This window comes from Gallus gallus, chromosome 1, assembly GCF_016699485.2.
Source record: "Gallus gallus isolate bGalGal1 chromosome 1, bGalGal1.mat.broiler.GRCg7b, whole genome shotgun sequence".
Taxonomy (NCBI): domain Eukaryota; kingdom Metazoa; phylum Chordata; class Aves; order Galliformes; family Phasianidae; genus Gallus; species Gallus gallus.
Genome location: NC_052532.1, coordinates 170,371,314 through 170,388,481, shown reverse-complemented (window position 1 = coordinate 170,388,481; position 17,168 = coordinate 170,371,314). Strand labels below are relative to the sequence as shown.

Genomic DNA, 17,168 nt, shown 5'->3' with positions numbered 1-17,168 from the left:
CGACATGAAATAACTTCAGAGATGTATTGCTCTGCACAACAGAACTTCAGGTCAGTTTATTTGAGAAACTGTATCTACATAGAAATACATAAAGTACAAAGTGAGACCGCTTCACTACACTGAAGCAGCAAGGCATCATCAGGACAGGAGATGAGTTGAAGTGTTTTCCTTCTTCCAGCTTTCCCTTACAGCTCAGTAAAGTTCATCTCTACAGCAAATGCCTCACTGTAGACTTTCCATGTTTTTGACTTGTGAGGGTTATCCAGCTCGTTCCTGGGAAGGTACAGTCTGAAAGAGAAAATCCAGTAGTGTTTCTTAGGGCCTGAGGAATGTTTTTCCATTAAGATCGTGGAGCAGACTTGAAGTTTGGCTCCAGAGTATTAACTATAGGCCCAGATCTTAAATTCAGACAGACATTAGGCAAGTCTGCGTGGGGATTTAGACATGAAGTAGCTCACAAATACACAGCCAACCTGATGATTTGTTGTCTATTCCACCCAGGACACAACAACTGTTACAGTAAAACTAGTGTTACATCCAGCTCAAGGCCTCTCAAGGGAATAGATACCTGTTTAATAGGTTTAACAACCGACCTCATGGCATGCACCTGATTCAGTATTCAGTCAGGCTCAGCCACCATGTTCTCCCCACCCCTCCCCCTTTAATGCTTACCAAATTCATTTCTAGTAATCACCTGAGAGCACCTGCACATCACCTTTTGATATAATACTGTTGAGAGTGGTGAGGTGCTGGAACAGGCTGCCCAGAGAGGTGGTGGATGCCCCATCCCTGGAGGTGTTCAAGGCCAGGTTGGATGGGGCCCTGAGCAACCTGGTCTAGTAAATGGGGAGGTAGGTGGCCCTGCCTGGCAGGGGGGTTGGAGCTTCATGATCCTTGAGGTCCCTTCCAACCCAGGCCATTCTTTGATTCTGTGTGACCATAGACACACATCCCTCCTGCTACCGGCTTCACCTAACTGGCTATCTCAGTTTAGGTGCAGGGTACATTGCTGCCTAGCACATTAAGTTGCATTTGTAATGCATGGCTACCTCTCCTCAGACTGAGAGGATGAATTCAGTAAGAACTGTTCATTCTTTTCTAGTTGTGGAAAAAATAGTAATTATAGCTGATACTTTAAGTTCGCTGTTCTGCTGTCTAAACCTGTCTATTTCAGTAGACAGGCCAGAAGGAGCTGAAGTCTCTTTACTTCTCTATCACTCCCCTAGCAGGACAGATAAGCCCACCTTTGCTGGCAGGATCTCCCCCAGGAATTCTGGTCTCAAGAAGAACAAGCCCAGAAGAGTTCTAACTTTTAACAAAAGCATGAGAACCAGTAAGTTAAGAGCCTCTCTCTGGGACCCAAAACATTGATATTTAACTTTTAACATTTGCCTTGCTTAGCTGCTAAATTCAAGTTCCAGCCTCAGTCAGTTGTTCAAGGTAATTAACTATTCAAGTGTCAATAGCACAGAAAGGTATTATTAACAATAGAGCGCTGGAAAACAAACCAACGGATTAAGATAACTGACAAGGGGAATGGTTTTAAACTAAAGAGAGGGGAGATTTAGATTAGATATTAGGAGGAAATTCTTTACTCAGAGGGTGGTAAAGCACTAGCACAGGCCGCCCAGAGAAGCTGTGGGTGCCCCATCCCTGGAGACACTCAAGACTGAGTTTGATGGAGTCCTGGGCAGCCTGAGCTGCTGGGTGGCAACCCTGCCCACAGGAGGTTAGAACTGGATGGGCTTTAAGGTCCCTTCAAGGTCCCTTCCAACCCAAGCCATTCTATGATTCTATGTTTAAACCACTTTGTACAGTACAAGTGTGTGCCAACTACCTGTTCAGAAGTTAGAACTGAAAAAGAAAATCAGAAAGCCACACAGAAGCTAAGACTGGCTTGGTTAGCACACTGTTTCAGCTCCCAGCACTGTGTTCAGCAACTGTCAGCTCTGTTCAGACGTCAGAAGTCAGGTTCTGAAGGCAGCCACTGTGATCACTTACCTGTTATTTTCAATAAAGGAAGTGTTGAACCAGAAGAAAAATGGGCAGTCATCGTAGCCTTTCGGAAGATCCTGAAAGTAAATTCTTCATTTAAGGAATGATTTCTGCAGACACAAGCACCCATTTGTCCTCAGTAGTTTGACTTACAAAACCAGGGTGCTAGAATCAGTACATTTAAAGAGACATATGACACCCAGATCACATTTTGCACTTAATTTGTTCCAGGCCACCCAAACTTCACACCAGACCCACGTTAGAAGCAGGTACTCAGCTAAGATGCTTCAGTTGTTCTGTATGAACAGCCACCCCAACTGCCCAAGCTGCTGCAGTAACACTCGGTATATTTGCACTGCACTGTAGCAGCACTTGTTTGGTCCCTAAGGGTCCATTCCACACAAGTCACCAGGGGGGAGAACAAATAAAGACAAAAACAAAACCAGACTTCACCCCACAGAGCTAAAGCCAGCCAAGACCCTGCTGGCATTTGCATTGCTGCCCCTCCTCAAACTGAAGCGGGGATCTTAACGCTGTTGTACTTACAGAATTAGATTCAAATCTGACTTTCACATCACCACTTATAACAGGGCTGTCTTCCAAGCCAATGACTACAGAGTCACTTTCAGAATCAAAGAAGAGCTGGGTAACAGAGCAAAATATTACATTTATGAAAACCTACCACAGAGACATATTGTCATCAGTTGACCTTCTAAGCTACTGATTTATTGTGTATCAATACAAGAGCAGTGCTAGAAAAATAGCATAGCCAACAATTTAAGCTTCTCAGGTCAGAGTGAACCATTAAGCACATTTAAGTGACTCTTAGGAAAGCTTTTTACTACCTTACACTATTCTTCTGACAGCTTAGCAAAGTTGCATCTTGTTAAAATTCACATTATCTATTTAGTTTTATGTCCAGCATCCAGCTTCTGTGACTCACTGACAGTTTCATACTCTCACCTTGCAGTTTCCTTGTGTGGCACACACACATTCCAACACAACTTGCTTTTTCATTATTATCTGCACCTTCATATCAGTTCCATTGCCTTTCCCAACTCCTAGGAAGAAAGAAGTCACATTACACTAGAACACACACATCTGCTTAAAACTAAGCAGGAATCAAAACCAAGTACATCAATCTTATTCAAAACTGCCTTGCTACAGACTTCAGAGAACTCAAACCCTGAAGGTAGCTTGAGCTCCAGTGTCTGAGAGCTTGATTTTGAAGTAACAGTGGATCCTACTAGTGGAGCAGGAAAAGACGAGTAGTTCTATCAACTGAACAAGAAGAGCAGTTCAGGCCCCCTAGAAAAAAATAACACCAACCTTCTGGTACTGGTTACCAGTTCATACATACAGAAGCTTATGTATATCAAGCTGAGAAACTGCAGCTCCAGATGTTGAGTTGGATCCACTAATCCTACTTGATAATTGAGTCCTTTTCCAAAACAGCAGCTTGCACGTGAAGTACCATTTGACCACACACCCAGGAAGTGACAAAAGGCAACTGCACTTCAGATTTTGTTTTCAAACCTGTGCTATTCAGATTCTCAAATCACAGCAAGTCTACATTTCTACCACAGGTTTAATAAGAGACAGTACAGAGATCAGCTGCCTGTGCTAAGAAGCCATCACCAGACAGAGAAAGGCCCAAATTCAAAAGTTCTTACCATGTATAGAGTGGATTTTGAGGTTTTTTATTTTGAGTTGTCTCTCTGGTGGGAGTTGGAAGTTATACTTGTTTTTCAGGATCTCATAATACCCAACATACCTACTCTGTAATGCAAAAAAACCCAGACACATTATGCAGTTTCTGTATCCCACACAGACTAATTCCAGGTAGAAGAAGAATTAAATTGATCTGCACTGAGTTCTTCTCTCAAGTCCAAGGCTTAGAAGAAATTAAGCCATTTGCTTTTTCCTACCACAGTTTAAGCAACTGGTTGTTAAAGCTCTACACAAGCTTTACGTCCATCTCTAAATAGTACTTAGACTTGGTAAGTTAATAAGAAATCTCTACTTCAGAGATCAGCAAAAAGCATGGAATTTTGTTGTGTTTAAGCATTTTGTCCCTTAAAAAGCCCTAGGAAGCTTTCACTTGGAAAAAGCACCAACTGGAAAAGTGGCTATAATTCCATTCTATTTTATACCAGCAACTAGAGTACCCCTGCCAACAGCTTCATCTCACAGTATGCAGTGAATCAAGATGCAATAGTGTTCAAAGGGAAACACTAAACATGCCATCTCTAGAAGATGTATTCCTCCATTCTGACTCAGCAATGCCATAGCATGCTCCAGGCCAGGCTGCAGGCTCAAGCATATCACTGATAAACAGCTTAATTATTAAGATAACTCTAAGGAGTTATGCCTTAAACACTGGAGCCGGTTGCTCAGAGAACTGAGTTATCTGTGGAGATGTTCTAAATCTAATCAGGAATGGTCTTGTGCAGCCTGCTCTGACTCATCTTACTTAAACAGTGGGGCTGGACTCATCTCAGAAGACTGGGAGGCCAGATGTCATAATCACATTTAATACTACACTCAGAAGCAGCCCAAGTGTGCTGTAACAAGGGCATATGAGAAAGATGCAACGCAACCCTACTAGTTGATAGTCCAACCCCTAAATAAAAGAATGCAGGAATTAAGCAGTAGAAATCTACATCTCTGAAGCTGCTCCATCTCTGTCACCTTGTTTAAGTGCTCACAAGGCTAGGGTTAGTTTGGCTCATTACAAAACCTGCTCAAACTTACCTGGGATGGAGTTTCAACTCCTTGAAATTTGGTACTCATAGTTCTGTCAGTTCTTCTCTCTCCAAAGTAGTCTAAACTCTCCTATATAGGAAGATTATTTCAAGAGTGAAAAAATACCTCACCACCATTCCCCTTCCTGAGGGTAGCACAAAGAGTTAAACTAATCAATTCCAAAGGAATACAGAAAAAGATACACAAGTTTGTTACCTTCTAGCTAGAAGGTTAGGAAGAAGGTTAGGAAGTCAGCTACGTAACTAGTAACTTTAAGTCCACCATTCAGAAAGCAAGCTAGTAAAACTCTTTGAAAGAGGAGAGCAACATGTTTAAGCAATTGTTGTAGAACCATACACATTGCTCAAGTTACCTGTGGGTGAACATTGGTTGTTGAGATCTAAACTAAACTCAGGAAAGCAAGTGGCCAAACTGACACCTGCTCCATACAGATCACCTATAGTGACCTGAGCCTTCTGCAGCCCAGGATTCTGAGTCTGCATCAGAGATTTGGTATAGCAGAGAAGAACATGGCTGCTCTGACTGCAGACTCACTGATCTCTCTTTTCCCAGAATGTTCAGAAAGGCCTCTTGCTGCAACACAGGCAATCAAAACAAAGCTACAAGCAGTTCTTGATGCCTTACACACCTTGGAAGGAGGGTAGGGCAGACAACTACATGAAGCTGCTTAAACAGACTTGCTTTAGTAGTGCAAGAGGCTGAGAAAGCCACCTACAGTTTGAAGTAGTTGTTTAAGATCCTAGGTTCTAAAGAAATGCTTCAAAGGCCACTCTCTCTGATCAGGAATAGTCTTAAACAGAAAGTTCACATAGCTGCAAGATACTTCTTTGTTTTTAAATACAGACTCTCACAATATGCTTAGTTTATAACATCAGTGCATTTCACCAAGTAAGCAGATTCTAATGGGGGTATTCTGACCACTGAAAGAAGCAGAAATAAAAGCTAGTTTTTACCTTTGCACTCTCAAACTGGTCACTGTGTATAAGCCAGGTACAGACCATTGTTCCAGTTCTACCTGTATTACAAGCAAGAGAAACTGAGTCATATGAGCTCAAAGGTTTGAGAATTAGTACTGTGGAAATGAATTCCTAACTTGAAGTAGAGGTAGCAGGAGATAAGTGGCACACAAGTAATCAAGTACCTGTATTTCTGGGAAGAATAGAACAACACTGCAGTTTGTTACCTTGTTTATTGAAAACAGCCCCTGCAACTCTTCATGGTATTACTTAAGATATCTAATTGATCAGTGACTGCATCCTCTATTTAGCAGTGGAGAGAGTTGAGCACACCTTGCCAAATCACACTATAGCATCAGCCAGTGCCAGCAGGAGTCTCACAAGTTACTTCTCCACTCCACCTTTTCCCCCCTCAGCCCTACTAAGGCAGCACCAGCACTACTAGCACACAGTCTCCAGTACCATCTTGGTAATTCAGGCCTGAATTCATCATCCCTCCCTACCCTTGTTCTTCAAACCGGTTTTGGCCTGCAGGTAAGTTCAGCATTCAGTTTCATTAAGCCTTCTAAGCTAAGTTTCCAGTTGTGGAGAAAAAGCTTTTGTAGACACACAGTTCAAGTGAACCAGAATTTGTAGCTGCCTGATATTATATCTGAAGATGTGACAGAAGTTTTCAGGGCTTGTTCACACAGCTACTGATGTACTCCAACTGTTCCTGCACTACTACAGATCACACATAGCACTCACAGGTCATCTTATGCAGGAGCTCACACAAAGCCTGTCCCCACAAAGCTACCATGTGGGCTTTCTCAATGCCTTATGTGTCTTAAGGATCCAGCAGTATTTTGAACAACCCCCCAAAGAAATTCAGCAGCTCAAAGTATATTGCAGTGCAAAATACCCACTGGCTGGCACAAAGCTAAAGCAGCAGCTTAACAATTGCTAGTAGCAACATTAGTAGCTCCCTGTCCTCAGCCCCTCCTACTAGGAGGGTCAGGAGAGCAGGAAGTTATTGAAATGAGTTCAGATTAGCTCTTTCCATAAAATGGCAGCTGTTTTCTTACAACTACTTCAAAACAGGTGTGTGCAACACTAAACAGCATTACACTGTTGCTAGTCACAGTGCCCATAGAATCTGTGAAGTTAAATCATAACATAGATGTGTTCAGAGTACCAGACTATACTTCAGTCTAAGAAGTTTGACAAAAATGTATAATTCATGGCATACACAGGTTGTACACAAGAAGCCTTACCCTTGCCTCCTTTACAGTGAATTGCTATGATATTCTTCTCATCTTGATTCATCCATTCATGGACACTGGCAGTGAATTTCAGCATGTCCCTAGATAAGAGGAAAATGAGTGCAGCCAAAGCAAAAGCATGAGAAGTTATGCTGGTGCAAGTATTTAGTAACGAGACTCACTGTAATGCTGGGACATTGTGGTCATCAATAAAGATCCTTTCTACCCTGTAGTGGAAGTACTTAGGGTCATAGCCTTTTTCACCTACAAAGTAAGAGCTGGTATTACACCAGGAAGAGTAACAAAAACTTGCAACAAAGAAAGTAGCTTATATACAAGGCTGCTGGTCTGAGCATAAAACAGCGTTTAAGTCCTTTTGATAGATATTAAGTTCCTGAAGATCTGATAGCATCAACACCATACCTTGAAGCAATACCTTTCCTCTTAGCAGTCTTTCAATAGTCAGCAACTAAACATACTTACTGCAAAGATTGTAGACTTTATAGTGGTCTGCATGCTTGGTGTCCAAAAATCTCGCAACTTCCTGAAGTAACAAGAAACAAGTTCAAAGTAATTAGTGCTCTGCTCCTTATTTCCATCACCACATGAGCTGAACAAGTGCATTCATGAACAGTCCTTGAACAAGAGGCCTTTTCATCAACCCAATAGTTCAAATTCCTGTCTCAAGTCTGTGATTCAATTCCTTACTCTATACATTTATGTAGAAGGTATCAGACAGGACAGTTCTAAATGGACTACCACTACAAGCATTTAAACGTTGTCATGATTAGATAGCTCATATCATTCACACTACCACCAGCCTGTGAGAGAATTTATTTGGTTCACTGAAAGATTCCCCGAGAGACATCAGAACATCAGCCTGTCCACGTTGCAAGATGCATTTTATTAGGCTGAGACTACAACACAGCAATACAGCACAGGGGAGATCACTATTAAATCATTCTGACCAGCCAAGCCAGGCCTAGGATTTGATAGCGTAACCCCACATACAAGTTAACTCACATTCAAGTTCTAGTTCACCTAGAAGTGAAACTGCGTTTAGAAATACTAAACCTGGTTGCAAGAGATTCTTACCTCTATAGGATTCCTATAGAAAGATTGCTTCCCAGAAGATGGAAAAGACATTGCAATAACACGATCTGCAGAGAAAACAGCAATCGGAAGTAACAACACAGAGGCAGACTTCCTCCACTCCCCCCTACCCCCAAGTCCATGAACTATATGACTGAGAACATTATGGAGTAATTGACTCCTACTCTAAGTACACTGTTTAGGAAAAGCACCTAACCATTTCCAAGAGTTTTTCCCCCCCCCCTTAATTAACACAGCTAGAGCAGGCTAATAGACCTTCCTTACTAGCACCAGAAAGTGCCAGCCATCATGGAACTGGAGACAAAAACTCTCCAGTAAGTTAGTCAATAGTTACTTAGTTTCCCTAGGCCTCAGAACTGCTATCACTACATACAGCACATACAACCTCTCTCCCCAAAGGCCAACCCTTGAAAGCAGCAGTTACTTTAGTGTTAGTAGGGGTGTTTCATGCTGTGAAGTTTCATGTGTTGTTATAGGATTTCTACCAACCAGTAACATAAGTGAGATCCAGATCAAAACCGTCTTTCATGTAACGCCTTTTGTTCTCAGAGACCTGTGAAAATGGAACAGACAGTCTTTCAAGAGAATGACACAGATCAACAAGTGTTGTCCATCACCAGGAAAAAAAAATAAACCCTGACTCTGAAGCCAAGTCACATTTCAGAACCTCACTTTGGTTTTGTAGAGTTCACAGCATTAACAATCAAATTTGCTCTCATATTTGAATGATTTTCTATTACCTAAAGTAATTTATGCCTTGAAGTATAGAAGTGTACTCCAGTGAGCAACACTGCAGATTCCCCACAAACTGCACTTGAATAGGTCTTTGCTACTTCAGTGTTTGGGGGCTGAATAAAAGGAAGAGAACGATTAAGGCAAAATATTTAGCTATTTACTCCTGTGTAAGGGGTTGAACTCAAAGCTTCAGATCTCACTTTAGTACCCTGATGAAAATAAGAGGCATTTAAAATGGATAGATGCATTAAAGCCCTAACAGATGAGCTGTTTTGTTTTCCACCAACCTCTCCTCAGCCAAGGAGGAACCCGTCCATGTGCCACACAAACCAGCAATTACCAAGGCACACCACAGTGTCACAATCCCTGATACTCTGACTTTTAGGTCAAGAAGCTTCTTGCTCAACCAGAGGCAAGAATTGCTAGCTCTACTGCAGAGAGAGGCAGAACTACAATACCCCCACCAAGGGCACGGAACAGGCACGTTGCTTCTGCTGCACTATCAGTTTCAGATCAATATGCTGTAGACAGATTTACTGCTCACTGTTTTTTGGCAGCTGCCTAGAGAAAGGAATAGTAATAGCTGCTTAGAGATACTGCTAGGCCAGCTTACCATTCTTCTGGTTACCACTTCAAGTTGTTTCTTCTGTGAAGCCAGGCGAAATATTCTTATTAAGATAACAATTCTCAGAACTCGAAGAAGAGTAACCATTCTAGATGGAAGAGATCCATTGTAAAAATTAGTGTTGAGCCTAAATGTGAAGCCTGAAATTATTTAGAAGCTGTTTCAGAGAATATATTAAAAATGGCTTTGTTTCATGTAAAAAAAAACCCAAGGCCTGGAGTACCACAGTTTTATTGTTGGTGGTGCTGGGATGCATGTTCTGAAGTAGTAACAGAACTAGAAAATCCCATAGTCTATTCTAGGAACTTTCTCAGCTATTTCCACCCAGCAAGCAACAAATTCCCTTAACACTGCCAATTATCCCTCAATACTTCAGTGTACACTTAAAGTGGAACCATATACCTGAAAACAAGCTGAAGAGAGAAGGTAAATAAGCTAGACATGCTTGAATAAGAAACTTTTTCTTTAATCAGTCAACAATTTGACAAATTTAGTTGAGAAACTTTGAACTCCTACTGAACTTTGGATCAGGCAAGACGCTTATGTGACTCTACAGAAACAGGGGCTGTTGCTTCAGCATACCCTCAGGGACAAGGGCAAACTAACATTTGTTTCTTAAGGAGGTACATGAGCGTATATTTTCAAGGAGCACATGCATGTTTCAGGTCCTGTTACACCTGGGTAAGAACCTCAGTAAATACCCACAGTTCTCCATCAACGTAGAGCCTGATGAAGTCAACAATACACAGTTGTCCCAGAAGCCTGGTAAATTTCAGTTTCTCTCCAGCTCCCTCCTAGTGCATGATAACTCTGCTATTGTGTCATGGGAGTTCTCTTGAAGTCAGACAAGGACATGAACTAACACTGGATAGAAGACACTAGAGCCCCTCTCCTCAGCTTGAACCACAGCTTAACAGAAGAGTTTGCCTTCTGCCCTTTGCAAAGGCAGCTAGTTAAACATTGGTTTGCAAGTAGATACCCAACTCAGACATCCTTCTCTTGGTCAGCAGACACTTGCTCCAATCCACAGTAGCTAGACCAGGTTAGAAATAGACACCCCCTTGATGAAAGGATGTGACATCGCCTCTCTGGGCTGCCACTGAAATCTGAGCTGTCATACAAGTTGTCACCCACAAAAGTCACTCAACAAGTCTCCGAACAGTTAGCCTGAGCAGATTTTAAGGCTGCTGTTCACATCTGAAGGAACAACCATGAGGAAAGAAAAGCGACAAAAGCTCAGGTAAGCTACTGGGAATTAGTTTGATTGTGTGGTTACAACTGGAGGATTAGGCAAAATTTGATTATGGCATCATCTGGAGCAAGGTAGTAACACATCTGAGCAGGACTGAAGAGCTTTTAACAAGAGAAGCCTTATAGAGAGCATCAAGAGTTGCATGGGTGAGATGATAGATCCCAGCTGAATATCCCAGCTGGATTTTTGTGTTGCACTAGGCAGTGCAAAAACAGAGCCTGTCCTAAAACCTCCATCAAGTCAGAATACAAGGGACTTGCACACCAACCCTAAAGAGCACAGAACAGCACAGGAACACCCCTTTGCCTCCCTGAATACTGGCCCCACCGTTCACTTCTAGTTACACCAGAAGATGTTTAGATCATATGTCTTTGAGACAGGGTCAAGCTACAACAGAACTGTAAGCCTAAAGAATAGGACTTTGCTTTGAATTCTGTTCTATGAAATACTATCACAGCTATATTTGTGATCTAACATACACTCACCTAGCCTAGATATGCCCAAGAACATTCTTAGTGGCCCATCAAAGAAAGATCACATTTAACAGCTGTCATACCATTCTTACCTCGGCATCTGATCTGTGGCAGCAAGGTCAGAGAAGGAGTAGGTCATATTAATTAGCAGAGTGCCCACTACTATGACTGCATCCAAAGTATTCAGTTTGGACCGGAAATAGTTCTTGAAGCTGAAAAAAGAGTTTTAGATAGATGACTCTACAGATGTAAGAAAAACTCCCCTGATCAGGAAGGGAAGAGCCACTGCTAGAGACAAATTCTTCTGAAAGAAAGCTTTTCTTAGAAAACTAAGTACAAACAACCCACTGTGAGAGCAGTCATAGCAAAACTAATGCCATTTCCAAGCACATAAAAGCATTCTACAGATTAGTCTATGAAATAGTAACAGTCAATTAATACAGCCAAGTGAAGATGAGGCTCTTCTCTATGAGAAATTAGCCTGTCTATCATTCCAAGCTTGAAGTATTGCTCCTAATAGCTTGAGGACTCGCCACACTGAATTCCTTTGCTCATGTCTTACCCTTCAACAAACACTCTCATGAGAACATCAACAAGGAAGAAGAGTGCTATAGCCAGGGAAACACCTTCAAGAATCTCTCTAATGCCTCTTTTCTTCTCACTGATGGCCAGATCCACAATCACCACTATGATGTCCACAATGATAAGCACAACCCCAAATACTCTGTGAGGGGAAAAAATACAAGTTAGCTTTAGAAATAGCAAGTAATTACTGGTATATACAAACTGGAGATTGCAAATCTGGTCTAGCAAGTGTGGATTCTCTTGTACACAGATTGAGGCCTGCTTGTGTAACAGCTGAAAGGTTCAAATTCCTTTTTTTTTTTAAGTGATCTGCACAGAATATACCATCCACATGGAACTGTATGTTTTTAGACTCAATAGTAGTTATTAACTAATAAACCCATATCTATCCATGCATGATGCAAACCTGAGTGCTTTAAGGCACAGAAGCATCAGTGCTGCTTTTCAGCTTACTCACTTTCCCTTCCACTCGTGAGGAAGAGCAGTCCCTGAGAAATAACCATATTTAATGGCTCACCTTTTAGCACCTGGATTGCATGCAGCAGACCAACTTGCTGCCACAGGCCTTAGTACGACATTAAGAACTCTTACGTCAATATATGCCATTACATTTACAGTTTCAGCTTTCCATTCTCCTTGGACAATGCAGACATCTGTTTAAGACATCTTTCTCAAAGAAACCTCCCCTTTGCTGGAGTAGGTAGATTCAGTACTTCCCAGACAGAAACTCAAAAGAAGTCTCCCAGTTCTTAAACCAAAAAGAACTACTTCTACCTTTCCTATATCATTACAAGCATCATCTTTTACCTGAATCCAAATGACATCACAAACGGGGAAATTTTTCTCCTAATGGTACTGCAAGAAAAAGAGAATCAGCATTAAGTGACAATTTGCTACTGATTAAGCCAGAGTAGCACTGTTATTGAAGTTCATTCTTTTGTTTTCATAACTCCGTATCAGTGATTTAAAGAGAGTATTCAGCTGCATTCATGAAGCAAATACATTATAAGGCAGTGTTTGGGGGAAAAGAAAATCTTTCATCATTTGAACAAGAGGTATTTTATCAGCTACAACCTTAAGAAAACAGTACTACTTTCTGTCAGTATTGTTCATATATTTGTCCTATTTTTCCTGTTATGTATGGTTACTGTACTCCCCCATCACCACCCACACCACTGGAGACAGTTACAGGAAATATTCATCAATTCAGTAATTTATACTCCACATCAATAATCTCATCTAAACCTACTTGTTTCCTTCAGGGTAGTTTGAGCATTACATTTCACTTGGTGAAAGACCTAAACTCTATTATCCAGTTTAAGACAAGGCTGAATATCTCTGAAGTGAGGAAGCATCTTGATGGGCTCACCGATTAAGCCCATACTCCTCATTATTAAGTTTAAAGTTCAAAATATGAACAAGTAAACAGCTACACCTTTGAGTAGGAAAGATGCTGTATCCTTAACTTGGATTGGAAGAGTAGGTACTGTAGCTGAAGTAATAAGCCATATTTTCAAGGCAAAATACCATACAGAAGGTTTTCCTTGCATCCTGGGCATTCATAAGTGCAAGGAAAATTATACAATAATTATGACCTCGTCTTTGTCCAGCTAACCCTATGATACAGGTATAGCACGTACAGGAAGACTTCAGCTTCCATAGACCAAGGACAAGCACCTTTATTGGATGCACTAAAAAGGCACTCTAATCTGGCTTGCCAACATCTTGGATCAGTTAAAGGAACAAGAGTTGCTTGCATATGTAACTTAAGCCTTTATGAAACGCACTTCTAAGCACCTTGACCTGAATTCATACAAGTCAGGACAATAGGAGAGGAACTAAGATAACAGACTTAATCTTACTTTTCTTACTGATCACTAGCGGGTTCAGACAGTTCATTCTTGATTAGGGCATAATGCTTACTATCTGCCCCAGATACTCATTCACCTGATTTTCTCACCAGCAATTCTTCAGTGCTCTCCCAAGCTAATTCTTTTGGGAGGACACACATGCAGTGCAGTTTGAGCTACCTATTTTCCACTCTGTGACAGATGTGTTGCTAACTGGTGAATTGGGCTTACATCTCCATAAGTATGAAGAAGCTTCCTGGGCTTGCATGCTGTTATACATTAGAGTAAATCTTGGTATCAAGTGATGTACAGCTTCAAGGCATCAAGATAAGATCAATGCACTGGTATCAAAATAATTAAGGCTTATCACTTACTTCAGCAAACCACCTGCCTTCTCATTTTGGCTCAGGCATTTTCACTTTTTGGGGGTAAACAAGGCACTTAGTCTGTCATTAGCTTACTTGGAACAGCTGTCTTGTTCATTATCCTCATCACGACCATCATCAATCTTTATCGTGGGCTCATCTGCTGTTGGAGAGCTGGCAAAGAAACAAAGAAAAAAAAAATCACATACCAGTACAGTTGTCAACTTTATATATTGCTACCCTTCATTATTTCAAATAAAGTAATATTAACTACCGTCAGCTGAGCAGCAAGGAGCAGCCTGGGCCAGAGCACAGTAATAGTACCAGGGGAAGAAAGGCTTTCCATATGTTGGCACAACAGAAGCCTTTGGTTTGCACTGACCTAGTTCCACTTAACTGTCCATCTACCAAAGATCTCTTTTGGGGGAGGAAGGGAAGACATTTTATTAATTAATAAGATAAAGGACTTTGAAGTAAAGTATCCAAAAGTCTGTCAAGAACTCCAGACAAGCCCAGACTCTGGAAGTGCTGGAAACATGCATATGCAAAATTCAAGTGGAAAAAAAAAACCCAAAACATTAACACTACTACAGTAAAGTACTTGTTCATAGAGTGCTTGCTAGGAGAAGCCATAGCACAGCAATGTTTTTGTGCTGAGCAGGATACCAGACCAGAAACTGGAAGAGCAGGGCAGCAGCAGTTGAAGTTTTTTGCAGTGGCTGCTCGCCATAACTTCCTCAGAAGAGTCTCTTTAAATCAGGATTTCATTTAGCCACCTGAAATGCTTTGAAGACCACAAGATGACTTCATAGAAAGTCAAATGTAACAGTCAAATCCAATGATTTGCATTTTTAACCTACTGTACAGAAATAGCATATTGCATAATAGCACAGCCACAGTATTTGCTCTGGCTCTTTCTCTGCCATCATTGCTACTCACAGAAGCAACCATATGCACAGTATTTTCCAGCTCCTGTAACTCCAGATAGCAGCAAGCTTACTCTGTTCCTAAAACTGAAGCAAGGCTCTGGAGACGTGTGGCCATTCAGTTTTGCTTCCCAGCTGTTCTCATAGGACATTCACTTCAGAGCTATCTGCTTAGCGTGGGATGAAACACTTCACTTATTAGGACGTGTTACTGCTGCTATATCACTCTTGCTGCAGATCACTTGCTTGTACTTGTATACAAGTGAAGGGAACTGAAAGCCAGTTTTTTATCCTCTACCCTGAGAGAAATAAGATAAGAATGAGCCACAGTAGTGTTTTGGGGCTAGGAAGCCAGCTTTTAACATAAGAGGAAAATAGAAGCCAAGCTCAAGGACACTATTTACACTGTGCTCTCACACAGTAATTCAGATCTGAATAGTGCTTCCCTAGGAGGTAGTTTTACTTTACACCTAACTGCTGCCCAAACTAGAAAAAGCTTTCTGCTACATCTCAGCTATAAGATCCTACATCTAGTCTTCAAACACAAGGTAGAAGACAAGAAAATTAAGGCACACTATAACCTATTTCCTACCCACATACCCTCTAAAGAGTACACAAGCTTTTCTAACTGCCCACACTTAGAGCGAACATCAGACTGGATGCTTATAAGGAGAGCAGGACAATACACTAACTACAGGACACCTTGACAATGGGCTCCCAGAAGCTAGAATAAGGCAAGATTTACTGCCCTGAACTTAGCACACCAGGGCAGGATAGTTGTACCTCCTCCTTACAGTTCTCAAACTACTTGCAAGAAGCCCATCACAAAAGCACATTCCTATCAGAGATATCACTCCTCAAGTAGCACTGGTCTCAGAGTGGAAAAAAAAGAAAACAGAGATTGTGCTTGAAGTTTATACAGCATATCTCCTCTTTGTTATGTTCAACAAACTAAGGAATGCCAGGCAGAAGGCTGCATGCAGCATACCTCAGTTCTGAACTCGTGCACCAGTGCAGTTCGTTCCACTCACCTCGAAGTTTCAGTGAGCTCTGACCCCTGTTCATACCTCACAGTCGTCATTTTGGTTCTTCTTGCTCTGCTGGCAAGAAGAGAAGCACATCTCGTTAGACAGCAGTACAAGCAGCAAGGAGTATTCATATCTTTGTCTGCAGTAGTTTCACACGTTGTGAGAGGACAGGCCTGTGCTCCCTTCTCAAGCACCTTCCCTCACAGCTGAGGAAGCACAGAGGAGCCATCACTCAGCAACACAACCAAGCACATCTAGCACGTGCTAGAGATCACAGCTTTGAATCATAGAATCACCAAGGTTGGAAAAGACCCACAGGATCACCCAGTCCAACCATCCACCCATCACCAATAGCTCTCATTAAACTATATCCCTCAACACAACATCCAAACCCTCTTCGAACACCTCCAGGGTCGGGGACTCCACCACCTCCCTGGGCAGCCCATTCCAGTGCCTGACCACCCTTTCAGAGAAGTAATATTTCCTAACGTCCAGCCTGAACCTTCCCTTTATTATCTCAGTACGATCCTTTCCCCGCTTCCAGTCGGCCCCCTGCTCCGGGGGGCAGGGCCAGGAACCCGGGGAGCGCAGAAGGAACGCCACATCTCACCCCCGGCTGCCGTACCCCGCTCATCCGACGCCGGGGTGCGAAGCCCCGCCCGGCACAGCCTCACCCTGCGGGCTAAGGAGAGAGGCGGCTCCCAGGCGGGCTGCGGGCCGGCCCCGGGCAGCCCCCGGCACTCTCCGCCCAGCAGAGGCCCCGCGTGCCGAACCCCGGTCCCGAGCCAGCCGCGGACCCGGCCCGAGAGCTTCCCCGAGCGCCCTCACCTCAGCACGGCCACCCGCCTCCGAGCTCAAAGTCGAGCCCGGACACCCGCCCCCAGCGCCCCGCGGACTCAGCGGAAAATTGCGTTAAACTTCCTGAGGACAGCCTGCCCACCTCCCGCCCGAAGCCCCGCTCACCCCGCCGAGCCGAAGCAGAACCGCGAAGAAGGAAAACGCTGCAGCCCCCCCTCCGCCGGGACGCGGTTAAAAGGGCCGCGGGGCCGCACCTGCGCCGGGCCGGGCCCGCCCGCTGCCATGGCGACGGCCTCGCTCCGATGCCCGTCTCTGCCCTCCGCGAAGCGTCCGGCACGTCGCCTCAGCCGGGGGTCCTGGTGGGCGGCAGGTCGACCGTGATCCTGCAGCGTGCCTTGGTGGGCCGGTGGGATCCTGGGGGTGCATCACCAAGAGCGTGGCCTGCAGGGCGAGAGAGATG

General features: G+C 43.1%; 1 protein-coding gene across 8 annotated transcripts; it reads right to left on the bottom strand.

Moving 5' to 3' along the window:
• Positions 1-26: 26 nt before the first annotated feature.
• On the bottom strand, positions 27-17,009 carry TPTE (transmembrane phosphatase with tensin homology). Of its 8 annotated transcripts, none has more exons than XM_004938737.5 (19): positions 16,874-17,009; positions 15,914-15,982; positions 14,053-14,130; positions 12,549-12,596; positions 11,719-11,880; positions 11,249-11,368; positions 9,420-9,519; positions 8,561-8,624; positions 8,054-8,118; positions 7,442-7,502; positions 7,141-7,222; positions 6,971-7,059; positions 5,715-5,776; positions 4,750-4,830; positions 3,669-3,774; positions 2,959-3,056; positions 2,542-2,637; positions 2,002-2,072; positions 27-288 (listed from the first exon to the last, which is right to left on the bottom strand). In XM_004938737.5, exons 1-19 carry the CDS (start codon positions 16,990-16,992, stop codon positions 186-188), a joined length of 1,674 nt encoding a protein of 557 aa, XP_004938794.2. In that variant the 5' UTR covers positions 16,993-17,009; the 3' UTR covers positions 27-185. The 8 variants fall into 8 exon arrangements, with proteins under 8 accessions (XP_004938794.2, XP_004938793.2, XP_046756206.1 ...); XM_004938736.5 differs by having other exon boundaries at positions 15,914-15,979; XM_046900250.1 differs by having other exon boundaries at positions 15,914-15,979; positions 16,963-17,009.
• Between the last annotated feature and the right edge of the window lie 159 nt (positions 17,010-17,168).

Coding starts and splice junctions, on each gene's coding strand:
- TPTE (XM_004938737.5), bottom strand. CDS start 16,992: ATGGCAGCGGGCGGGCCCGGCCCGGCGCAGGTGCGGCCCCGCGGCCCT. Junction 11,881..12,548: donor GTGATGTCATTTGGATTCAG/GTAAAAGATGAT, acceptor TTCCCCTCACAG/AGTATTTGGGGTTGTGCTTA. Junction 2,638..2,958: donor CCACACAAGGAAACTGCAAG/GTGAGAGTATGA, acceptor TCTGTTACCCAG/CTCTTCTTTGATTCTGAAAG.